Source organism: Salvelinus namaycush, chromosome 15, assembly GCF_016432855.1.
Source record: "Salvelinus namaycush isolate Seneca chromosome 15, SaNama_1.0, whole genome shotgun sequence".
Taxonomy (NCBI): domain Eukaryota; kingdom Metazoa; phylum Chordata; class Actinopteri; order Salmoniformes; family Salmonidae; genus Salvelinus; species Salvelinus namaycush.
In genome coordinates, this window is record NC_052321.1 from 40,936,759 (window position 1) to 40,963,564 (window position 26,806).

Consider the following 26,806-nt stretch of genomic DNA (forward strand, 5'->3'; position numbering starts at 1 on the left):
CTGTAAGCTGTTAGTGTCTTAACGACTGTTCCACAGGTGCATGTTCATTAATTGTTTAAGGTTCATTGAACAAGCATGGGAAACAGTGTTTAAACCCTTTACAATGAAGATCTGTGAAGTTATTTAGATTTTTACCAATTATCTTTGAAAGACAGGGTCCTGAAAAAGGGACATTTATTTTTTTACTGAGTTGACATGATACTTAAATTTGCCCTGTACCCATCATGAGGTTGCTACAACCTGGCCTGCAAATGAAAGTTGATAATGTAGTTGCACAGGTTCGAGAGACAAATTGTAGTAATCAAGGTGACATACACATTCAATACCATATTCAATACTGCCTTGCACACTCTTGCCTGCATCTGATCTGGTGTGCAATCATTAGTCCAAGCAGTTTCAGTTCCGTTTTCCAACTTAAACAAGAGTTTCTGGTATTGGACAAATTCAGATAGGTCCCTGCCCGTTTTCTTCCGTTTGCTTCCGTGTTAAGAAACGTTTTGCAACAGAATTGGCGGAATGAATACACCCCTGATCACCGGCACACACAGTTCACAGCGAGGCTATATACAGGGGGTACCGGTACAGAGTCATTGTGCGGGGGAACTGGCTAGTCGAGGTAATTTAGGTAATATGTACATGTACAGTAGGTAGAGGTAAAGTGACAATGCATAGGTAATAAACAAAGAGTAGCAGCAGCGTAAAAATGGGGGTGAGGGGGACAATGCAAATAGTCCGGGTAGCCATTCATTTAGCTGTTGGTTAGCTGTTTAGGAGTCTTATGGCTTGGGGGTAGAAGCTGTTAAGAAGCCTTTTGGACCTAGACTTGGCGCTCCGGTACCGCTTGCTGTGCGGTAGCAGAGAGAAAAGTCTGACTACGGTGGCTGGAGTCTTTGGCAATTTTTTGGGGCCTTCCTCTGACACCACCTGGTATAGAGGTCCTGGATGGCAGGAAGCTTGGCCCCAGTGATGTACTGGGCCGTATGCACTACACTCGGTCCTCCTTTTCCTGTAGTCCACAATCATCTCTGTTGTCTTGATCACGTTGAGGGAGAGGTTGTTATCCTGCCACCACACTGCCAGGTCTCTGACCTCCCTATAGGCTGTCTCATCGATGTCGGTGATCAGGCCTACCACTGTTGTGTCGTCGGCAAACTTAATGATGGTGTTGGAGTCGTGCTTGGCCATGCAGTCATGGGTGAACAGGGAGTACAGGAGGGGACTGAGCACGCACCCCCTAATCTATGGATTTCACATGACTGAGAATACAGATATTAATCTGTTGGTCACAGATAGCTTAAAAAAAAGGTAGGCGCGCGGATCAGAAAACCAGTCAGTATCTGGTGTGACCATCATTTGTCTCATGCAGCGTGACACATTTCCATCACGTAGAGTTGATTAGGCTGTTGATTTTGGCCTGTGGAATGTTGCCCACTCCTCATCAATGGCTATGCAAAGTTGATGAATTTTGGCGGGAACTGTAACACGCTGTCGTACACGTAGATCCAGAACATCCCATACATGCTCAATGGGTGACATGTCTAGTGAGTATGCAGGCCATGGAAGAACTGGGAAATGTTCAGCTTCCAAGCCGTGGGACTGTGCATTATCATGCTGAAACATGAGGTGATGGCGGCGGATGAATGGCACGACAATAGACCTCAGGATCTCATCACGGTATCTCTGTGCATTGAAATTGCAATCGATGAAATGCAATTGTGTTTGTTGTCCGTAGCTTATGCCTTTCTATACCATAACCCCACTGGCACCATGGGGCACTCTGTTCACAACGTTGACATCAGGAAACCGCTCGCCCATACGACACAATACACGTGGTCTGCGGTTGTGAGGCTGGTTGGACGTACTGCCAAATTCTCTAAAACAAAGTTGGAGGCGGCTTATGGTAGAGAAATTAACATTTAAATTCTCTGGCAAGTGCTCTGGTGGACATTTCTCTAGTCAGCATGCCAAAGCAAGCTCCCTCAACTTCTGTGGCATTGTGTGACAAAACTGCACATTTTAGAGTGGCCTTTTATTGTCCCCAGCACAAGGTGCACCTGTGTAATGATCATGCTGTTTAACTTCTCTGCGCTACGGATCCCTTTAGCGGGATCATTTTCCTAAACAACCGCTGAATTGCAGGGCGCAAAATATTACTAAAAATATTTATAATCATGCACTCACAAGTGAAATATACAGAAACACAGCTTAGCTTGTTGTTAATCCACCTATCGTGTCAGATTTTGAAAATATGCTTTGCAGCGAAAGCAATCCAAGCTTTTGTGAGTGTATCAATCAATGCTAGAACAGCTAGCCCCAAATTAGCATGGTCACGAAAGTCAGAAAAGCAATAAAATGAATCGCTTACCTTTGATAATCTTCGGATGTTTGCACTCACGAGACTCCCAGTTACACAATAAATATTATTTTTGTTCGATAAATATTACTTTTATAACAAAAAAACGCCATTTGGGTTGCGCGTTATGTTCAGAAAACCACAGCCTCGTTCCGTTCGACGAAAATTCCAAAAAGTATCCGTAATGTTCGTAGAAACATGTCAAATGTTTTTTATAATCAATCCTCAGGTTGTTTTTTACAAACCTATTCAATAAAAGAGAGAAAGAAAATGGAGAGCTACCCCTCTTGCGCGCGGGAACTAATCAAAGGACACCTGACTACTTTTGAAAAATCTCGCTCATTTTTCAAAATAAAAGCCTGAAACTATGTCTAAAGCCTGGTCACAGCCTGAGGAAGCCATTGGAAAAGGAATCTGGTTGATACCCCTTTAAATGGAAGAAAGACGGGCAAGGAAACACAGATTAAAAAAAGGAAAATCACTTCCGTGTTAGATTTCCTCAGGTTTTTGCCTGCAGAATCAGTTTTGTTATACTCACAGACAATATTTTGACCGTTTTAGAAACTTTGCAGTGTTTTCTACCCTAATCTGTAAATTATATGCATATTCTACGATCTGGACCTGAGAAATACTCCGTTTACCTTGGGAACGTTATTTAAAAAAATATATTTAAGAGGTTAATCAGCTTCTTGATATGCCTCACCTGTCATGTGGATGGATTATCTTGTCAACGGAGAAATGCTCACTAACAGGGATATAAACAAATTTGTGCACAAAATTTGAAAGAAATAAGCTTTTTGTGCATATGGAACATTTCTGGGATATTTTTTTATTTCAGTTTATGAAACATGGGACTAACACTTTACATGTTGCGTTCATATTTTTGCTATTTATCAATAATGTTTTGTTGTTGCATTTAACTGCCGAAAATACTGTTATAGAAGCCATTTCCTTAGTATGTGACATCAGAGGTCACCATGTCGGAGACATGGGTGCTCAGGATGATAGTTTCTCACTAGTAATTACCAGTTTGAGGGCCGTTCAAGTGGATTTTTCCCAGTCATGTGGGCTGTCCCTGTTAAGTAAGCGCAACACAGGGTGCATTGGCTAATTAATTGAAAGCTTTCGCTTGCTTATATAAAGTGGGTACTACTTGTTTGCTGAAATGGATGCAAGAGGAAAGTTCATAACGTGGCTCGGGCACTTTCACGTGGTACTGAAACACCCTATTCTCACCCACTGAGAATGGGCGCATTTCCGCGGCTATAAAAATACTTACAAAAATATATAAACATAGTAGAGGTCGACCGATTTATGATTTTTCAACGCCGATACCGATTTATTGGAGGACCAAAAAAGCCGATACCGATTAATCGGCCGATTTTTTATTTATTTATTTGTAATAATGACAATTACAACACTTATTTTAACTTAATATAATACATCAATAAAATCTATTTAGCCTCAAATAAATAATGAAACATGTTCAATTTGGTTTAAATAATGCAAAAACAAAGTGTTGGAGAAGAAAGTAAAAGTGCAATATGTGCCATGTAAGAAAGCTAACGTTTAAGTTCCGTGCTCAGAACATGAGAACATATGAAAGCTGGTGGTTCCTTTTAACATGAGTCTTCAATATTCCCTGGTAAGAAGTTTTTGGTTGTAGTTATTATAGGACTATTTCTCTCTATACGATTTGTATTTCATATACCTTTGACTATTGGATGTTCTTATAGGCACTTTAGTATTGCCAGTGTAACAGTATAGCTTCCATCCCTCTCCTCGCCGCTACCTGTGCTCGAACCAGGAACACATCGACAACAGCCACCCTCGAAGCAGCGTTACCCATGCAGAGCACGGGGAACAACTACTCCAAGTCTCAGAGCGAGTGATGTTTGAAACGCTATTAGCGCGCACCCCGCTAACTAGCTAGCCATTTCACATCGGTTACACCAGCCTAATCTCGGGAGCATTCATTCAAACAGCACTTTCGTGCGTTTTGTCAGCAGCTCTTCACAATGCTTCAAGCATTGCGCTGCTTGTGACTGGTTGTGACTTGTGACAAGCAGCGCAATGCTTGAAGCATTGTGAAGAGCTGCTGACAAAACGCACGAAAGTGCTGTTTGAATGAATGCTTACAAGACTGCTGGTGCCTACCATCGCTCAGTCAGACTGCTCTATCAAATCATAGACTTAATTATAACATAATAACACACAGAAATACGAGCCTTAGGTCATTAACTTCTACTTCATCCCAAACCCGGATCCGGGAGCACCCCCATCAGTAAAAAAGCTGACTAGCATAGCCTAGCATAGCGCCACAAGTAAATACTAGCATCTAAATATCATTAAATCACAAGTCCAAGACACCAGATGAAAGATACACATCTTGTGAATCCAGCCATCATTTCTGATTTTTAAAATGTTTTACAGGGAAGACACAATATGTAAATCTATTAGCTAACCACGTTAGCAAAAGACACCACTTTTTTTACTCCACCATTTTTTCCTGCATAGGTAGCTATCACAATTTCGACCAAATAAAGATATAAATAGCCACTAACCAAGAAACAACTTCATCAGATGACAGTCTGATAAAATATTTATTGTATAGCATATGTTTTGTTAGAAAAATGTGCATATTTCAGGTATAAATCATAGTTTACCATTGCAGCCACCATCACAACTCTCACCAAAGCGACTAGAATAACTACAGAGAGCCACACGTGAATTACCTAAATACTCATCATAAAACATTTCTGAAAAATACACAGCATACAGCAAATGAAAGACAAAGATCTTGTGAATCCAGCCAATATTTCAGATTTTTTAAGTGTTTTACAGCGAAAACACAATATAGCATTATATTAGCTTACTACAATAGCCAACCACACAACAGCATTGATTCAAGCCAACAGTAGCGATAACGTATAAACCAGCAAAATATATTAATTTTTTCACTAACCTTCTCAAACTTCTTCAGATGACAGTCCTATAACATCATATTACACAATACATATAGAGTTTGTTCGAAAATGTGCATATTTAGCGGCACAAATCGTGGTTATACAATATGAATAGTAGCCAAAATGCAAACAAAATGTCAGGAGAAATCTTGGGAGAGGCACCTATTCTAATCGATAACTAATCATAAACTTGACTAAAAAATACAGGTTGGACAGCAAATGAAAGATACATTAGTTCTTAATGCAACCGCTGTGTTAGATTTTTTATTATTTTTTTATTAACGTTACTACGACATACAGTGTGCGTTAAAGCGAGACCGCACCGAAATTAATGGCGGAATATGCATTTTACATTTTTCAACAGAACAACGAATTAACAGCATAAATAGTTCTTACTTTTTGATGTGCTTCCATCAGAATCTTGGGCAAGTTGTCCTTTGTCCAAAAGAATCGTTGCTCGGTTGTAGAATGTAGTCTTCAACGTTGGAATTAGCAGTAAACATTAGCCATGTGGGCCAGACGTGCCCAACTCCCTAGAACGCAGCACAAATAAATACCCGAAAATCGCAATATACTGATATAAAATGATATAACTCGGTTTAAAATAACAACATTATGATGTCTTTAACACCTATATCGAATAAAAACAGAGCCGGATATATCTAAGGGCTATAACCGGAGCTTTCTAGTACGACATGCCGAGGTCCTTCCTTTTCTAGTAGAAAGAAGGCTGTTTTAGGCTCGGTGTGACGCACACCGTTAAAGTACTGTGTTACCAATACATTATGATGTGACAATGAAATGTGATTTAAAGCAGTAAATTAAAATACTTCTCAGGTAATTGACATTCACACTCACCACATAACATACAAGGCAAACGACAGAACCAGAACTCCTTAGCTAGCGACCGACACATGAGGCGGTCTAAAAAGGGCCATGGTCTCAGTGTTTTACATCACGGCTTTGACTGGAAAGATAAGAGTTGAAGGGATAAATCCCTATTGGCCCAGGTCCAAAGTAGTCCACTAAATAGGGAGTAGGATGCCATTTGGGACGCAGTCTAAGTCTGAGACACTGGGAGAGTTTCAATGGTGAGAGGGAATGTCAGAAAGGACACTCATGTCAGTGTCATTACATTGACTTGCCACAGCTGTGCCTGAGACATTTGTCTGACGTGTGTGCCTACAGATGTGCCTGCCTGGCTGAAAAGCCTCCGTCTCCACAAGTACGCGGCTCTATTCTCCACCATGACGTACGACGAGATGATGTTACTGACCGAACAACAGCTGGAATCACAGGTCAGTAGCAACAAGGAATACCTAAGGAAACATACTAGGAACATAAAGGCAATTTTAAGGAATTGTTACGGTAGTGAAAGTCTGTCTCCAGTTTCTAGTGCTGTACTTTTGTTGTCTTCCTCAAAGAGCTGATAGACATGAATCGGTATTTTAAGTGTTGTAACGGGATGTTATAAAGGCTCATTCGTGCTTATAACAAGTTATAAAGTAGTGTTCTTTTTTTTTTATGGGAGGCTTTAAGTAAAGTGATTCAGAACACGGTGATTAATTACCCTTTTCATTATGTATTTCTTTAACTTGTCGTTGGTGTGTGTTTGTGGTGAAGGAATGTTGAAAGAGTGAAATGATATTTATTTTCTGCAGAATGTCACCAAAGGGGCGCGCCACAAGATAGTCATCAGCATCCAGAAACTGAAAGAGCGTCAGAACATGCTGCGCTGCCTAGAGAAGGTCAGTGGTGCAAGCTGTCAACTTCTTAGGTTAAGTAAGTTGTCACGAAGCTTCTACAATGTCTTGCTAAGTGAGGCCCAATCCCAAATCAACCCCTGAACACTACCCCCTATGCACTTATTGAAATCTAAGAACATTTGATAGGTATAAGTAATATGGTATTGCTTACACCTGTCAAATCCTCTCAGATCTGTGACAGTCGGGGTCAATTTGGGATTGGGCCTGAGTGAAATAGGCAGACAATTGGGGTCAGCGTTTCACTTCCTGTCTAAAGGATCGGTCAACTGAAGTTTGGGCAGTTGCTCTTTCTCTTTGTCCTCTCTTCGTCTGTGCTGAGTGGAAAAGACTTGACAGGTAAAAACAATACAGTATGTCTGAAAACCTGACTAGCTGTCTAGTCATGAGGAAGAGGTCCAAGTGAGAGACCTTGGATCCTTCCATTTCTCTTCGAGAGGGATTGAGGAAACGAGGCTGGAGGAAGCAAAGATTCGACTGCTAGTAATGTTTTTAGACACAGCCACGGTAGCTCATCATTTGATGGCTTGCTCACCTGTCAGTTATCTTAGATCAGTACAGATGAAGAGGACACAGGTAGAGAAAATACACTTTTTAGACTATTCTGAAAGAGGGTCCACTTATCCAGGAAGATAACGTCTGGGCCCTGTCTCTATAAGGGTCTCAAGGCTGTCAAGGCCACAGCGGGCTGTCTTCTCTTATTGGGCCTTCTAATTTCAAGCCTGACCTTTTCACCAGGGGCTCTTCGTTCTAAAATGTGCTTCTGCGCCACATTTGTAGGGTTTGGGGGTGAAACAAGACACCTGTTGCTTGGTATTTCAAGTTTTTATGCGCTCGCTTACCGCTCATGTTAAGGGCTCAGATATGGATTTGACTTCCGGCAGCAGTACTGGACAGGGGACACAGAGGATGCATACAAAATGGCACCCTATTCCCTATAGTGAACTACTTTTGACCAGTCAAAATTTGTGGAGCGCTGGTCAAAAGTAGTGCACTATATAGGGGATCGGATGTCATTTGGGATGCAGGCAGACCGGACAGGACAGAAGCGAAACGTGTGTATTTTTGCAATTGCTTTATTTTTCCTCGTCATCACATGACTGATGAGGTCGGCGAGCGCTTCCTCCCTTTCATTTCCAAAATATCCCGCCGCCTGACAGCCGCTGTTATAGAAAGGACTCTGACGGAGACTTCTAGAATGATCCTCCTCTGAATAGGGCTATGAGTATTTGTTTCCCTTACTGTAACGGTCCGGAACTGTTTGGTACCATATGTCTCTTTGGATGTTAAAGAAGCACCGTCATTATAGATCATGCTGACTAATTTCCCTTTTCCCTTCTCTCTGCTATACCTCCTCCTCCCCTGCTCTCCTCTCTTTCACTTAATCTTTACTGTACCCCTTTGTGACCTTCCCTCTCTTGCTCCCATTCCTTTTTCTCTCCTCCTCTCCCATTCCTTAATTCTCTCTCCTTCTATCACTTTGTTTCCTCCCCCTTCCTTTTCTCTCTCTATCACATTCTCACATTCTCTTTCCCTTTAATTTTCTCTCTCCTTTCCCAGGACGTGTTGGAAGGGGGTAACCTGCGCGCCCCTCTTGCCGAGCTCCACCAGATGATCCTGACGCCCATCAAGGCGGTGGCCAGCGACGAGTCGTTGCCCTCCTCGACCACACAGCAACCCCTGTTGAGCCTTGAGGGGAAGAGCAGCACCGCCCCGGGGTCTCACCTGGCCCCCGGAGGAGGGGAAGGGGAAACGGGGGCTACCCTCATCGCCGAGGGGGACATCCCCGGCCAGTTCACCCGCGTCATGGGCAAAGGTAGAGGATCTAGTCCCATAGATTGGGAAGTTAAGTTGTCGTAACGTTGTCACACGCACGTCACATTTGTGTGATAGACTGCACAGAAAGAAACCAAACACCTGGGGTCACATTCTGGTCACTATTTAACTCCAAAACCATTTTCATATTTTTCATTAGTCCACCATTGATATGGTCCCAAATATTATAATTTTGCCTAATAGGAAACCTGTGTTGACTTAAGGAAAGGTTTCATGATGATGATACAAAACACAACTTCATAAGGCTTCTTGCGTTTACTTGTTTTTGGGCATTAGGAGACTGAAAGCGATATAACTTGAAAACTGAATGTGGACATGCAACATTTTATTTGACTATCAGAAACGGATTAATGAAAAACATACTAAAATAAGACAGCCCTTAGCCGTTGTATATTGGCCATATACCATACCATCGGGCCTTATTGCTTAATTCTAGTATGTGGGCGTTTTGGTTTCTTGACTTCCCATAGACTTCCCTTCCTCTCCCTAACCACCTCAGTGCTATGTACTGAGCAAACAGAGGACATTTTGGAAGAAATGTGGAATATGGAAATCAGTGTGGCCACGTTTCTCCTTGCTCAAACCCCGTGTCCTTAAATCCCCCTGCTTTGAGGAAACTAATTCACCCGCTCTCTTTTTTTCTTTCTTTTTCTACCCTCTTCTCTCTCTCCTCTCTCTCTCTAGTTTGCACACAGCTCCTGGTGTCCAGGCCAGATGAAGAGAACATCAGCTCCTACCTGCAGCTCATTGACAAGTGCCTTCTGCACGAGGTACACACACACACACACAGAGAGAGAGAGAATACTTTTCTTTATACAGTTCTTCAGACCCTTATTTATATAATGGGTGAATGTATCACATTAGAGCAGCAGTTGCCATCTACATTTCAAGGGGAAACTGACTCTGCCTTTGGTGTGTGTGTTCATAACCTCACAGTATTTTAGACATATGTTACATTCTGTATCAGCTCAAGTGTGAAAGATGGATATTGGAAAATGTAAAAAAATACAAAGGTATACTGAACAAAAATGTAAACGCAACACGCAACCATTTCAACGCTTTTACTGTGTTACAGTTCATATAAAGAAATCAGTCAATTGAAATAAATTCATTATGCCCTAATCTATGGATTTCACATGACTGGGCAGGGGCACAGCCATGGGTGGGCATAGACCCACCCACTTGGGCGCCAGGCCCACCCACTGGGGAGCAAGCCCAGACAATCAGAATGTGTTTTTCTCCACAAAAGGGCATTATTACAGACAGAAATACTCTTCAGTTTCATCAGCTGTCCGGGTGACTGGTCTCATACGATCCCGCAGGTGAAGAAGCTGGATGTGGAGGTCCTGGGCTGGCGTGGTTACACGTGGTCTGTGGTTGTGAGGCCAGTTGGACGTACTGTCAAATTCTCTAAAACGACGTATGGTAGAGAAATTAACATTCAAATCTCTGGCAACAGCTCTGGTGTACATTCCTGTAGTCAGCATGCCAATTGCATGCTCCCTCAACTTGAGACATCTGTGGCATTGTGTTGTGTGACAAAACTGCACATTTTAGAGTGGCCTTTTATTGTCACTATAAGTCGTTTGTACTGTGTAATGATCATGCTGTTTAATCAGCTTCTTGATATGCCACACCTGTCAGGTGGATGGATTATCTTGGCCAAATAGAAATGCTCACGAACAGGGATGTAAACAAATTTGTGCACACATTTTAGAGAAATAAACGTATTGTGTGTATGGAAAATTTCTGGGATATTTTATTTCAGCTCATGGGACAAACACTACATGTTGCGTTTATATTTTTGTTCAGTATATTTCTAGCGTAGTTGGGCCATAAAAAAATAAAAATAAACGAACAAAGCTGAACTGCAAAACCCGAAGTCATGGTCTTTCTCCTACTCTTTGGCCCTGCAACCTCTCCTTTCCCCTTTCCCCTCTCCTCCCTCAGGCGTTCACTGAGACACAGAAGAAGCGGCTGTTGTCATGGAAACAGCAGGTGCAGAAGCTGTTCCGCTCGTTCCCCAGGAAGACTCTCCTGGACATGGCGGGCTACCGGGCGCAGAGGAGGTAGATTAGACCCTACACACACACACACACACACACACACACACACACACACACACACACACACACACACACACACACACACACACAAATGGATACACATAGACAGAGATATGTATATACACACTATATACACAAAAGTTTGGGGTCATTGTTTTTGAAAGAGAACCACATTTTTTTGTCCATTAAAATAACATCAAATTGATCAGAAATACATTGTTAATGTTGTAAATGACTAGTGTAGCTGGAAACAGCAGATTTTTTATGGAATATCTACACCGGCGTACAGAGGCCCATTATCAGCAACCGTCACGCCTGTGTTCCAAATGGCACGTTGTGTTAGCTAATCCAAGTTTATAATTTTAAAAGGCTAATTGATCATTAGAAAACTATTTTGCAATTATGTTAGCACAGCTGAAAACTGTCGTCCTGATTTTAAAGAAGCAATAAAACTGGCCTTCTTTAGACTAGTTGAGTATCTGGAGCATCAGCATTTATGGGTTCGATTACAGGCTCAAAATGGCCAGAAATAAAGAACTTTCTTCTGAAACTCGTCAGTCTATTCTTGTTTTGAGAAATGAAGGCTATTCTATGCGAGACATTGCCAAGAAACTGAAGATCTGGTACAACGCTGTGTACTACTCCCTTCACAGAACAGCGCAAACTGGCTCTAACCAGAATAGAAAGAGGAGTAGGAGGCCCCAGTGCACAACTGAGCAAGAGGACAAGTACATTAGAGTGTCTAGTTTGAGACTGGCAACTTCATTAAATAGTACCCGCAAAACACCAGTCTCAACGTCAACAGTGAAGGGGCGACTCCGGGATGCTGGCCTTCTAGGCAGAGTTGCAAAGAAAAAGCCATATCTCAGGCTGGCCAATAAAAATAAAAGATTAAGATGGGCAAAAGAACACAGACACTGGACAGAGGAACTCTGCCTAGAAAGCCAGCATCCCGGAGTCGCATCTTCACTTTTGAACGGTAATGTATATACAAAAAAAGTATGTGAACCCTTTGGAGTTACCTGGATTTCTGCATAAATTGGTTTTCAAATGTTTCTTGTCTATATTGAATACATCATTTAAACATTCATAGTGTAGGTTGGAAAAAGTATGTGAACCCCTGGGCTAATGACTTCTCCAAAAGCTAATTGGAGTCAGGAGTTACCGAACCTGGATTTCAATCAATGAGACGAGATTTGAGTTGTTGGTTAGAGCCGCCCTGCCCTATAAAAAACACTCACATAATTTGAGTTTTCTATTCACAGGAAGCATTGCCTGATGTGAGAATCATGCCTTGAACAAAAGAGATCTCAGAAGAATTGTTGACTTGCATAAAGCTGGAAAGGGTTACAGAATTATCTCGAAAAGCCTTGATGTTCATCAGTCCACGGTAAGACAAATGGTCTATAAATGGAGAAAGTTCAGCACTGTTGCTACTCTCCCTAGGAGTGGCTGTCCTACGAAGATGCCTGAAAGACCACAGCGCAGAATGTTCAATGAGGTTAAGAAATCCTAGAGTGTCAGCTAAAGACTTACAGAAATCTCTGAAACATGCTAACATCTGTCGACAAGTCTACGATACATAAAACACTAAACAAGAATGCTGTTCATGGGAGGACACCACGGAAGAAGCCACTGCTGTCAAAAAAATACATTGCTGCACGTATGAAGTTTGCAAAAGTGCACCTGGATGTTCCACGGCGCTACTGACAAAATATTCTGTGGACAGGTGAAACTACAGTTGAGTTGTTTGGAAGGAACACACAACACTATGTGTGGAGAAAAAAAGGCACAGTACACCAACATCAAAACCTCATCGCAACTGTAAAGTATGGTGGAGGGAGCATCATGGTTTGGGGCTGCTTTGCTGCCTCAGGGCCTGGACAGCTTGCTATCATCGACGGAAAAAATGAATTCGCAAGTTTATCAAGACATTTTTCAGGAGAATGTAAGGCTCTCTGTCCTCCAATTGAAGTTCAACAGAAGTTGGGTGATGCAAAAGGACAACGACCCAAAACACAGAAGTAAATCAACAAAAGAATGGATTCAAAATAAGAAAATATGCCTTCTGGAGTGGCCCAGTCAGAGTCCTGACCTAAACCCGATTTGAGATTCTGTGGCATGACCTTGAGAGTGGTTCACACCAGACATCCCATGATTATTGCTGAACTGAAACAGTTTTGTAAAGAGGAATTGTCCAAAATTCCTCCTGACCATTGTGCAGATCTTTTTTTCTTTAGGTTATTGCTGCCAAAGGAGGGTCAACCGGTTATAAATCCAAGGATTCACATACTTTTCCCAGCCTGCACTGTGAATGTTTACACGGTGTGTTCAATACAGTCATGAAAACGTAGGATTGTTTGTGTGTTATTAGTTTAAGCAGACTGTGTTTGTCTATTGTTGTGACTTTGATTGATGCAGAAATCCAGGTAATTCCAAAGGGTTCACATACTTTTTCTTGCCACTGTATAATGATATATATATCCACACACACACACACAGACGTACTAACCTCTCCTCCTGCTCTTGACACCATCTGTTCTGTCTCACCCACGTCTGACTTATTTTTTCCCTCTCTAGCCATTCTGGATGTTTGTCTATGTTTTCAGCGTCACTTTTTATTACCAACACTTATTATTATCACCACCACCAATTTGTACTCAACGACTTCCTCGGCGAAATGTTTAAAAGGTCAAATAATGTAGCTACAGAGCCTGTTCTCGGAGTGGCAATACTCCCCCTGTTCTTGACACATATACAACTCCACTCCGGTTCCCTGCGACCACGCTTTCTCCAACTTTCCCATCTCCTCAGTCAATTAAATGCGTTTTATAAAGCCCCTTTTAAACTAGCAGTTGTCACAAAGTGCTTTACCTTCTTTTATTTAAAAAATAAATAAAATTATGATCCAAGTGCTATTTCTCTCTCCGTGCAGCAGCAGCAGCAGTAGCCGGTGCTTCGGCCAGTCCAACTCTCTCCCCACGGCGGGCTGCGTGGGGGGCAGCAGTAGCATGTCGGCCCGCCGGAGCCTGCGCCAGTTCCAGATGCCCTCACGGAGCCTGCCCGGCGCCAGGCTTGGCCTGCTGGGCACCGCCGGCCTCCTGGGACCCACGCCGCGCAGCGCCAGCAGCACCCCCACCGGTCTCAAGCAGGGACGACAGGTAGGGACACTTCTGACTGTAAACTTCTCCTAGGCACTTAGCCACTACCCCTAGCCGAGGCAATTGATGTAGAGTTCTTCTTTTGTGATGTTATATTGCAGAGTCTCCCTTTTAGGCAGGGACGGCATATGAGGACACCCCGATCTAACCTTATCTTAGCCCCTAGCATCTAGCCCCTGCCTACATCGGCGTCCTCAACTCAAATATTTTCTCAAGTCTCCGATTTAACATTAACGGGTAGCGTCTAAAGTATGAGTTAACCTCACATTTCCAGATTTTGGCCATTCATTTAGATCTGAAATGATTTTTAAGGTGATGTTATATGCTGAGTAAGCCTACCCTTTTAATGGGAGGACATCCCTATCAGCTTCAATCACAATTTGGTTCCCTACAGTAGTGGAAAATGGATAGTGATACAAAGGGTACTGATACAAAGGGGACCTACATGGAGAAACAACAACGTTTTTGTATTCTCACACTGAAGGGGTGCTGCGTATATGCCTATATACAGCGGGAGAAAGAGAAAAAGGGAGAAAACCACTACTTGGTCAAGTGTCTGGAATCATCCCGTCACGCAGAGAAATAATCAAACTCCTAACGATACCCTCTTTCAGATGTGTCCCGACCTATCCGTCCCGACCTATCCGACAGTCATAGAAACAAATTCAACCATGAGGGGGAAAATGCAACATCGGAGGGAAAGAAAGGCAGCGTGTGGCGTGTCGGGTGAAGTGGCTGGAACTTGTAGGCGGATCATGCATTCCACAGACCCTACATCACTAGGGCTCATTGGAACAGTTCTCCACTCCACAGCAGGGATAACCTGGCATACGTCTGCTATGCTCCCATTCTGCATTTCTTTATGCAGCCTTACAATGGGAGGAAACTCCAAACCGCTTCCTCCACAGTCAGCACACTTTCTCCGTCCGACCATTTTTTGGGGGACGAAATCGAAAGGTGTGGAACGTGTGTATTGAAAGAAAGGAGGTAGGAAGGGGAGGAGGGGGAGAGAGAGACTGGGGTGAGTCATTGTTAGGGCGGTGGTGGTGTAGGGGGAGGGGTGACGGAGGGGAGAGGGAGAAAGGGAGGAGAAGGAGAGAGAGCAAGTGAGCTAGTCAGAGGCAGTGAGAACAGTGCACAGGCATTTCCTGTTTTTCCCTGGCTCTCTGTATGGGAGGGCCGTGAAAGGGGGACAGCGAGACAGAGAGGGAGTGGGGAGAGAGAGAGAGAGTGGTGGAGGGGAGTAGAGGGGGAGAGAAAGAGAAGGTTGAATGTATAATAGGCAGGTTACAGAGAGGAATCCGCACGGCTAAAGTGACAGTAGTTTGAGGTTAAACGGGGGGAGAGAAAAACAGAGGAGAGGAGAGAGGGAGAACAAGAAAAGGTTGACTTTATAATGTCTCAGTAGTTATAGGCTCGAGTGGAAACAACATCTTGTGTGCCCTCCCCTAGTTTTTACACACTTTTATAAAGCCACCCCATGATGTGCATTTAGTTATGTGATAGTCCTAATTCATACAATTTTGAGGATGCGAGTCCATTTTGATCAGAGTGTAACCAAAATGTACATTGCTCATGATTTGAAATTGTCAACCAAAAGGTCGGACTATTGGCCTATAAGCCATGCTGAAGTATTGTGAAATGTCATTTTTAAATATAAATTAAATTGCACTTATTGAGTGAGGTGCTCTCAGTAGTTTGTCTAATGTAGGGGTCTCAAACTGCAATTTGAGGGGGCCACGGTGGGGAGTGGGTATTTCAAGTATCGCCAACAATGTGCAGAACTGTATATTACTTTGGCGTCATAGGGACATTAATATATTTCCCAACATTGTCTGTTCGTGGTTAGATTTGTTGCACCCGTTATTGGAATTGTGCCAGTTTAGATGGTCTAATGAGCCAAAGATATATGACCTCTAGCCTCCTAGTGAGCACAAAACTTTGAAAAGTCGTGGTTTCAACATCTTTTCAAAAAAAAAATAAGTATTTTCAACCAAGCACAACGTCTTTTAAACGTCTTGTGCTCATAGGGCTATCAGTCTGTTGTGGCTGTCTGTGACTATCAGTTTGTCCAACAGGGCTTATGGTTTGCCAACCCCGGAGGCAGTAATAGCATGCCCAGCCGAACCCACAGCTCGGTGCAGAGGACCCGTTCCCTGCCTGTCCACACCACGCCACCCACCATGGTCATGTATCAGCAGTCTGGTAAGAAATCACACACACACACGCACACACTCAGTTACACGATACATACACGTGCGCACACACACTTTGTCACATTACTCTACTGTACAAGGTAGCCCTTTCTGTCCCTCTCTTTCTTTATCTTAGTCTCTCTTTCTCTTTTCCTCCTCTTTTTTTTTTTTTTCTTTCCCTCTCGCTCTCCTTTTTGTATTGCCATCTCTCAATCTTTTATAAGCTCTCAGCAGCCTAGCATCCTCAGTACTGCCTTCCTCTCTTTGTTAGCCTGGAGACAGATGCTGTAATGCCACAGGGCACCACACACACTGCTCTCATCTGCATACCAATGCAGCACAACAGCCTTAGGTAAAGATCCCATTCAAGTCCAATGTTCTGCTCTGTAATGGCTGGATCCTTAATTCTATTTTCACGCTGTAAACTGGACATCAATGTGACAGCGGGGATTTCCTCCTCCGGCCTGTCTTTCATAGGGAACCAAAGTGTATTCCCCCTTTTTTAGAATGGAGAGGAAGGAGGAGGGAGGGCAGTTTCAGGGGGAAAGAGGGAATGCAGCCGTATGTGAGGAAGGGAAGGAGGGAAGAGTCAGTGGACTGTTACAATGAGCCTCTTTGTGCTGGGTGGCTGGGCAGCCCTGGCACCCTTTCCCTGCCTTTCTCTCTTTCCCTCCTTCGTTCTCTCCCTCCCTTCTACAGCTCTGCAGAGTCATACACACTGCACATGCACTCGGGGGTGGCTGGAGTTGGAGCCGGGCCAGAGTATGTAGCTGCCTGGAAAGCTAGGCCTGGACTCGCCCTCTCTCAATCTCTGTCTCTCTCTCGCTCCCCTATTTCTCAAACTGACGCTAGACAGATTAAATGATTGATTAAAATGGAGACTATACAGGGAGAATGTAAGGGGAGTGAGTGTGTGTGTGTGCGTGGAGGTGCCAGGATTTGAGGCCTAAAAATAGCCAGTGGCTGACTGTTCTGTCTGTCCAGCCAGTGCGACGGCAAGTGCATAACTCAGCTCTTCTCTCTACCCACAAGGGATTTTCAAAGCTGCCCGGGCCGCGTTGACTCCGCTTAAGGCAGGCAGGAGCAGCTTAAGGCTAGCCGATGGCCTAGATATCCCCTCGTGATAGCTAGCTAAGGAGCTCACAGCTGAGCTGAGGGGGCTGCTAGGCTAACAAGTTAGCAAGTTTTTTTGAGGGGGTGGGTGAGTTTATGGGTCCCCCTTGTGGCGGAACGGGTGACTTTGAACTTGACAAGTACACACACACACACCTCACTCACACACACACACACGCAACAAACCACCCCCATTTCAGTAACCCAAGTGACTGGGTATTGTATTTAAGGGGTGTAATGTGGAGACAGTTGGTTAATTGGCAGTGTAGTGTAATCAGATTAAGCATGGCACACGCGGTGTGGTTGAATGGAGGTCATTGTTACGACGCCCGCCCCGCATGCACTGGGATTTGGAGCCCATGATAATTAATTCCTTTGTCTGCTGCCATTTCGGTGTGGTGATGTTAGGAAAGGTTAAAGTATTGGGATTGAGACATTTTGATGAACTTCATTTCAACTCTTTTTCGTGCTCAATGGGAATAGTAGACTCTGATGTCGTATTTTGTGGTTTGTAGAGGACTGAAGAAATGTATCATTCTTTTGATTGTAAAGTCTTTTAGCTATTTTCACAGTGGTTGTGTTGATGTTGGAACATTCTGGGGTCTTTATCTGGCTTTTTATGTACTGGTATACACACATTTATCATTTTCTTTCAGTTGTTTGTTTAGCTTTTTATGTTAGCTGAGCTTTCACAGTGGTTGTGGGTACGTTGTTGTAACATTGGTGGTGTTCTCCAGGTAGTTGGTTGTGGGTACGTTGTTGTAACATTGGTGGTGTTCTCCAGGTAGTTGGTTGTGGGTACATTGTTGTAACATTGGTGGTGTTCTCCAGGTAGTTGGTTGTGGGTACATTGTTGTAACATTGGTGGTGTTCTCCAGGTAGTTGGTTGTGGGTACATTGTTGTAACATTGGTGGTGTTCTCCAGGTAGTTGGTTGTGGGTACGTTGTTGTAACATTGGTGGTGTTCTCCAGGTAGTTGGTTGTGGGTACGTTGTTATGTTGCAGTGCTGTCCTGGTAGTTAGTTGTGTGTACGTTGTTGTAACATTGTGGCGTTGGTCTCCAGGTAGTTGGTTGTGGGTATGTTGTTATGTTGCAATGCTGTCCTGGTAGTTAGTTGTCTGTATGTTGTTTTAATGTTGCAGTGTTGTTCTCTGGGTAGTTGGTTGTGTGTATGTTGTTGTAACATTGTGGTGGTGTTCTCCAGGTAGTTGGTTGTGTGTACGTTGATGTAATGTTGCAGAGTTCTCCAGGTAGTTGGTTGTGTGTACGTTGATGTAATGTTGCAGAGTTCTCCAGGTAGTTGATTGTGTGTACATTGTTGTAATGTTGCAGTGTTGTTCTCCGGGTAGTTGGTTGTGTGTATGTTGTTGTAACATTGTGGTGGTGTTCTCCAGATCTCCAAGTGCCAGTGACGGAACCAGACATCAACAACCGGCTGGAGTCTCTGTGTTTGAGTATGACAGAGCATGCCCTGGGAGGTAGGAGCACCACAACCATCCACGAACACACACATACGAATTCACACACACCAGTTAATACTGGACTTCTTAGTCAATACACACATGCACACAGTACTGTATCTCATGTACCACTTGGTTTAATCACACGTGCGCACACACACAGAGAAAGAAACTTGTACGCACGCTCGCTCTCTCTCTCACACACACACCCTTTGCCCTCAGAACAGCCGTAATTGGTCGGGGCATGGACTCTACAAGGTGTCAAAAGCATTCCACAGGGATGCGGTTCATTATGAGGCCAATGCTTCCCACAGTTGTCAAGTTGGCTGGATGTCCTTTAGGTGGTGGACAATTCTTGATACATACGGTAAACTGTTGAGCATGAAAAATCCAGCAGCGGTGCAGTTCTTGTTACAAACACGCCTGGCACCTACTACCTACCATACCTTGTGCAAAGGCACTTAAATCTTTTGTCTTGCCCATTCACCCTCTGAATCTCAAGGCTTAAAAAGCCTTATTTGACCTGTCTGCTTCCCTTCATCTGCACTGATTTGAAGTGGATTTAACAAGTGACATCAATAAGGGATCATACCTTTTACCTGGATTCACCTGGTCAGCCTATGTCATAGAAAGAGCAGGTGTTCTTAATGTTTTGTATAATCAGTGTATACATGCGCAAATAAACAGACAAAAGGTGTCAACTTTGGAATTCTCTCTATACACGCACAAACAAACAGACAAAAGGAGTGTCAACATTTGGAATTCCCTCTACCCAGAAACTGTTAAACCTCTTTTCAATTTTTGCCTAAAATGACATACCCAAATCGAACTGCCTGTAGCTCAGGCCCTTAAGCAAGGATATGCATATTCTTGATACCATTTGAAAGGGAACACTTTGAAGTTTGTGGAAATGTTAAATTAATGTAGGATAATATAACACATTAGATCATTAGATCTAATACAAAGAAAGAAAACATGTGTTTAAAAAAAAATAATTGTACCATCTTTGAAATGCAAGAGAAAGGCCAATATATGACTTAGGAATCTAGGGGCAATTTAGATTTTGGCCACTAGATGGCAGCAGTGTATGCAAAGTTTTAGACTGAGCCAATGAACCATTGCATTTCTGTTACAAATGTTGTATCAAGAATGCCCAAATGTGCCTAATTGGTTTATTAACTTCTTATGGCTGCAAGCCCGAGGCCGCCCACAATATGACAACAGCCAGCTCAAGTGCAGGGTGCGAAATTCAAAATATAATATTTTTTTTAAATATTTAACTTTCACACATTAACAAGTCCAATACAGCAAATGAAAGGTACACATCTTGTGAATCCAGCCAACATGTCCGATTTTTAAAATGTTTTACAGCGAAAACAGCACGTATATTTATGTTAGCTCACCACCAAATACAAAAAAAGGACAGACATTTTTCACAGCACAGGTAGCATGCACAAAGCCAACCTAACTAACCAAGAACCAACCAAACTAACCAACAAACAACTTCATCAGATGACAGTCTTATAACATGTTATACAATAAATCTATGTTTTGTTCGAAAAATGTGCATATTTCAGGTATAAATCATAGTTTACATTGCAGCTACAATCAGAAATTGCACTGAAAGCAGCCAGAATAATTACAGACACCAACGTCAAATACCTAATTACTCATCATAAAACATTTCTGAAAAATACATAGTGTACAGCAAATGAAAGACAGGCATCTTGTGATTCCAGCCAATATTTCTGATTTATTAAGTGTTTTACAGCGAAAACACAATATAGCGTTATATTAGCTTACCACAATAGCCAGAAAGACAAGCCAAAAGTTAGCGAAAAGTTAGCGTAGCAAAAGTTAGCGATCGTAACAAACCAGTAAAATATATATATTTTTTGACTAACCTTGATATTCTTCATCAGATGACAGTCCTATAACATCAGGTTATACATACACTTATGTTTTGTTCGAAAATGTGCATATTTAGAGCTGAAATCAGTGGTTACACATTGTGCTAACTTAGCTACTTTTTCCCACAACATCCGGATATTTTTCTGACACTTTTTCTGACACACATATTCTGACCAAATAGCTATTCATAAACATAACTAAAAAATACATGTTGTATAGGAAATGATAGATCCATTAGTTCTTAATGAAATCGCAGTGTTAGAATTCTAAAAATAACTTCATTACGATATGCAGCTTCGGTATAGCTAGAGTACCCAAACGTTGGGCGTCGGCGACTAGTTCACATGTACGACAGATATATGAAATAGCATCATAAAATGTTTCTTACTTTTGCTGATCTTTCATCAGAATGTTGGACAAGGTGTCCTTTGTCAAGAACAATCGTTGTTTGGATTTGGAACGTCCATTATCCCTCTCGATTTAGCAAGCACACTTGCCAAGTGGCGCGAATCTCTCCATCGTCAACAAAGTCAGAGAACGGAACACGGCAAAACTCCCGAAAAAATTTCAATAATCTGATTAAACTATATTGAAAAAACATACTTTACGATGATATGGTCACATGTATCAAATAAAATCAAAGCCGGAGATATTAGTCGCCTATAACGGCAGCTAAACAGAAGGCAAATCCAAGTCCCCCTGCGCGCTCTCCAGAAAACCGGAAATGGGGGACACGTCATACAAAGAGCTTGTATTCCACTTCAGACCAAGATAAACACTAAATTTCTTCTCTCACCGCCTCTTGACATCCAGGGGAAGGTCTATGAAGTGCACGTATACTCTTATGTATCATGCCCATTTATAGGCAGGAAGTAGAACAGAGCCCCGATTTCAGACTTTCCACTTCCTGGTCAGGAAGTTTGTGCCAAATGAGTTCTGTTTGACTCACAGATATAATTCAAACGGTTTTAGAAACTAGAGAGTGTTTTCTATCCAATAGTAATAATAATATGCATATTGTACGAGCAAGAATTGAGTACGAGGCCGTTTGAAATGGGCACCTTTTATCTGGCTACTCAATACTGCCCCTTCAGCCCAAACAGGTTAATAACTTTTCACGTTCATAACTGTGCACTCTCCTCAAACAACGTCATGCTGTTCTTTCACTGTAATAACTACTGTAAATTGTACAGTGCAATTAGATTAACAAGAATTTAAGTTTCTGCAAATATCAGATATGTCTATGTCCTGGGAAATGTTCTTGTTACTTACAACCTCATGCTAATCGCATTAGCCTACGTTAGCTCAACCGTCGCGCGGGGGACTCACTGATTCTGTAGAGGTTTTAAAGGAAAAAATAAGTTACGGGTGAGTCATTTGCCAAGTCATCGGGAACATTCATATGTCTTGTCAGAATGTGACCGTAATACTAATGAAGCCAGCAACATACAGTGAATACATCCAGAGTCTCAACTCCCCAAAGATGATGGCTTGCCTGTCGCCAGACCTGGGTTCATATACTATTCGAAATCATTTCGAATGCTTTAGCTGTGCTTGATTGAACCTGCAATAGAACAGGCCCTCCAGGAAGGCTAAAGCAATTGCTCAAATTATTTGAAATATTTCAAATAGTATTTGAGCCCATGTTTGGGTGTAGCCAGGGTGTGACTCCACAATTAATCCACACGTAGTGTGAGGATAGAAGGGTGGAGTGGACAGGGAGAGGAAGGGAGATGGATAATCGCAGTAACCATTCCCATGCGAAGTGGAGTTTAGTTTTAAATAAAGGGGCTGTTTTCTCTCTCCCCGGCCTCGCCAGCACAGAGGCAGAGACAGTGGCCCTCAGTGCTCGGCGCAGAGCTAGGGTGGACAAGCGCCGCTTTGTGTAGTTGGACAAACACACACACACACACACACAGGCCCAGAGCAGAGGTGGTTAGCTGAGGAGTGCCAGTCCCAGACTGGACCCTTCCTCTCTACTGTACCCCTCTGCCCCTCCTTTCTCTCTCTCTCTATAATATACTGAATCCACAGAATATAAATTAGAACTAAAGTACTGATTGTGAATGGAATACCCCCGTGCCCTTATTTACAAATCGAATAAATACTGTCCAATAGAAATCTGTCAGCTCTAAAAATGACCAAACTCTCTTTTCTTTTAACCAATTTGACAGAAAGCTGCCAAGTAATTTCCATAATATTGACATGCTTCCAGACGTTACCCTGTTAGGCAGTTCTGTAGATCTGAAAGGATTGGATATCCATTATGGTGAACATTTCATCAAGCCTATGACAGGGAAAGGTGGCATTATTCGCATATTGCTAATTGCCTACTTTTTCCAGATCTCCGAAAGTGCCCCAGGGGGTAAGGGTTGGAGGTTGGTGCATTTTTAACATGGGCCTTCATAAGACTCTTATGGAACCCTATTACATTTATAGTCCACTACTTTTGACCAGTGCCGATAGAGCTCTGGTCAAAGGTATTGCACTATATAGGGAATAGGGTGCCATTTGGAATGTCATGAGACCCTCGACCACACACAGGAACTCCAATAATAGTAAATTGTTCTATGAAACACCTTGTATGTAATGCACCCTGGTCCATAGGACAGGCTCATTGTCCACCCTCCCTCCCAGAAGCCTGGAGGGGATGAGAGAGCCAAGCCTATGAGTTCGTAGCTTCAACCCCGCAGGACACACACCAATTGATTAATGGACTGCTGAATGTAGATTTTTTTGTTTTGTTTGCTCTTCAGTATTATGTCTATCTCTAAGCTACCGAGGAAAGGGCTGAAAATAGCCCATAATAATATATGTAGCCTTAGAAATAAGGTTCATGAAATCAATAACTTGCTAACATCAGATAACATATATTTGCCTTTTCTGAGACTCACGTAGATAATTCATTTGATGATACAGCAGTGCAATACAAGGATATAACATCTATAGAAGAGACATAAATTCTTATGGGGGAGGTGTTGCTGTATATATTCAGAGCCATATCCCCGTCATACTTAGAGAAGATCTTATGTCAAGTGTTATTGAAGTGTTGTGGTTGCAGGTTCACTTGGCATATCTAAAGCCTTTTCTTTTGGGGTGTTGCTATAGGCCACCAAGTGATAACAGTCAGTATCTAAATAATAAACTCAGCAAAAAAAGAAACATCCCTTTTTCTGGACCCTGTCTTTCAAAGATAATTCGTAAAAATCTAAATAACTTCACAGATCTTCATTGTAAAGGGTTTAAACACTGTTTCCCATGCTTGTTCAATGAACCATAAACAATTAATGAACTTGCACCTGTGGAACGGTCGTTAAGACACTAACAGCTTACAGACGGTAGGCAATTAAGGTCACAGTTATGAAAACTTAGGAAAACTTACTGACTGAAAAACACCAAAGGAAAGATGCCCAGGGTCCCTGCTGATCTGCCTGAACGTGCACGTGCCTTAGGCATGCTGCAAGGAGGCATGAGGACTGTAGATGTGGCCAAGGCAATAAATTGCAATGTCCGTACTGTGAGACGCCTAAGACAGCGCTACAGGGAGACTGGACAGGTTATCCTCCTCGCAGTGGCAGACCACGTGTAACAACACCTGCACAGGATCGGTACATCCGAACATCACACCTGCGGGACAAGTACAGGATGGCAACACCAACTGCCTGAGTTACACCAGGAACGCACAATCCCTCCATCAGTGCTCAGACTGTCCGCAATAGGCTGAGAGAGGCTGGACTGAGGGCTTGTAGGCCTGTTGTAAGGCAGGTCCTCACCGGACATCACCGGCAACTACGTCGCCTATGGGCACAAACCCACCGTCGCAGGACCAGACAGGACTGGCAAAAAGTGCTCTTCACTGACGAGTCATGGTTTTGTCTCACCAGGGGTGATGGTCGGATTTGCGTTTATCGTCGAAGGAATGAGCGTTACACCGAGGCCTGTACTCTGGAGCGGGATCAATTTGGAGGTGGAGTGTCCGTCATGGTCTGGGGCGGTGTGTCACAGCATCATCGGACTGAGCTTGTTGTCATTGCTGGCAATCTCAACACTGTGCGTTACAGGGAAGACATCCTCCTCCCTCATGTGGTACCCTTCCTGCAGGCTCATCCTGACATGACCCTCCAGCATGACAATGCCACCAGCCATACTGCTCGTTCTATGCGTGATTTCCTGCAAGACAGGAATGTCAGTGTTCTGCCATGGCCAGCGAAGAGCCCAGATATCAATCCCATTGAGCACATCTGGGACCTGTTGGATCGGAGGGTGAGGGCCATTCCCCCCAGAAATGTCCGGGAACTTGCAGGTACCTTGGAGGAAGAGTGGGGTAACATCTCACAGCAAGAACTGTAAAATCTGGTGCAGTCCATGAGGAGATGCACTGCAGTACTTAATGCAGCTGGTGGCCACACCAGATACTGACTGTTACTTTTGATTTTGACCCCCTCTTTGTTCAGGGACACATTATTTCATTTCTGTTAGTCACATGTCTGTGGAACTTGTTCAGTTTGTCTCAGTTGTTGAATCTTTTTATGTTCATACAAATATTTACACGTTAAGTTTGCTGAAAATAAATGCAGTTGACAGTGTGAGGACGTTTCTTTTTTTACTGAGTGTGTGAAATGCTTGATAGTGAATGTAATGTAAACAGAGAGGTCTGCTTTCTTGGGGACCGGAATATTGACTGGTTTTCATCAAGCTGTCCGCTCAAGAGAAAGCTTCTCACTGTAACCAGTGCCTGTAATCTGGTTTAGGTTATTAATCAACCCACCAGGATGTTTACAAACACTACAGGAACAAGATCATCCACATGTATCGATCACATTTTTACTAATACTGTAGAACTTTGTTCTAAAGCTGTATCCGTAGGGGCTATATCCAGGAAAGCCAAAGTTCCAATAGCTGGGCCTTAAAATAGTGTATAAGAGATCATACAAAAGATTTTGCAGTGACTCTTATGTGGATGATGTTAAAAATATTTGTTGGTCTGATGTGATTAATGAGGAGCATCCAGATGCTGCACTTGATGAATTTATGAAATTGCTTCTTCCAATTATTGTTAAACATGCACCTGTTAAGAAACTGCCTGTTAGAACTGTTAAGGCTCCATGGATTGATGAGGAATTGAAAAACTGTATGGTTGAAAGAGATGGGGCAAAAGGAGTGGCTAATAAGTCTGGCTGTACATCTGACTGGCTTACTTACTGCAAATTGAGAAATTATGTGACTAAACTCAACAAGAAGAAACTGTATTATGAAGCCAAGATCAATGATATAAAGAATTATGGAAAAAAACTTGTAGTTTAAATGGAATTATGGGCAGAAAGACAAATTCAACTCCATCTTTCATTGAATCAGATTGCTTATTCATCACAAAACCATTTGATGTTGCCAATTAATTTAATGATTACTTCATTGGCAAAGTGGGCAAACTTAGGCAGGAAATGCCAACAACAAACATACAAATAATGAAAGAAAAGCATTGCAAGTTTGAATTTTGTAAAGTCCGTGAGGGAGAGGTGGAAAATTGATTGTTATCGATCAATAATGATAAACCTCCTGGCATTGACGACTTAGATGGAAAGCTACTGAGGATGGTAGCTGACTCTACAGCCACTCCTATCTGTCATATCTTTAATCTGAGCCTAGAGGAAAGTCTTGTCCTCAGGCCTGGAAGGAAGACAAAGTAATTCCGCTACCCAAGAATAGTAAAGTGGCCTTTACTGGTTCTAACAGCAGACCTATAAGCTTGCTGCCAGCTCTTAGCAAACTGTTGGACAAAAATGTGTTTGAAATTAACAACAGACTTTCAGCATGCTTATAGAGAAGTGCACTCAACATGTACTGCACTGACACAAATGACTGATGATTGGTTGAAAGAAATTGATAATAAGAAGATTGTGGGAGCTGTACTGTTAGATTTCAGTGCAGACTTTGATATTATTGACCATAACCTGTTGTTGAAAACTTGTGTTATGGCTTTT

General features: G+C 42.7%; 1 protein-coding gene across 1 annotated transcript in view; it reads left to right on the forward strand.

Moving 5' to 3' along the window:
* Positions 1-26,806, forward strand: part of LOC120060533 (protein Smaug homolog 1-like) — a 92,646-nt gene that overhangs the window by 59,392 nt on the left and 6,448 nt on the right. The window contains exons 5-11 of the mRNA XM_039009923.1: positions 6,508-6,617; positions 6,981-7,067; positions 8,643-8,898; positions 9,603-9,688; positions 10,869-10,987; positions 13,920-14,145; positions 16,224-16,350. Of these exons, the coding sequence (XP_038865851.1) occupies positions 6,508-6,617; positions 6,981-7,067; positions 8,643-8,898; positions 9,603-9,688; positions 10,869-10,987; positions 13,920-14,145; positions 16,224-16,350 (1,011 nt within the window). The remainder of the gene's footprint in view (positions 1-6,507; positions 6,618-6,980; positions 7,068-8,642; positions 8,899-9,602; positions 9,689-10,868; positions 10,988-13,919; positions 14,146-16,223; positions 16,351-26,806) is intronic.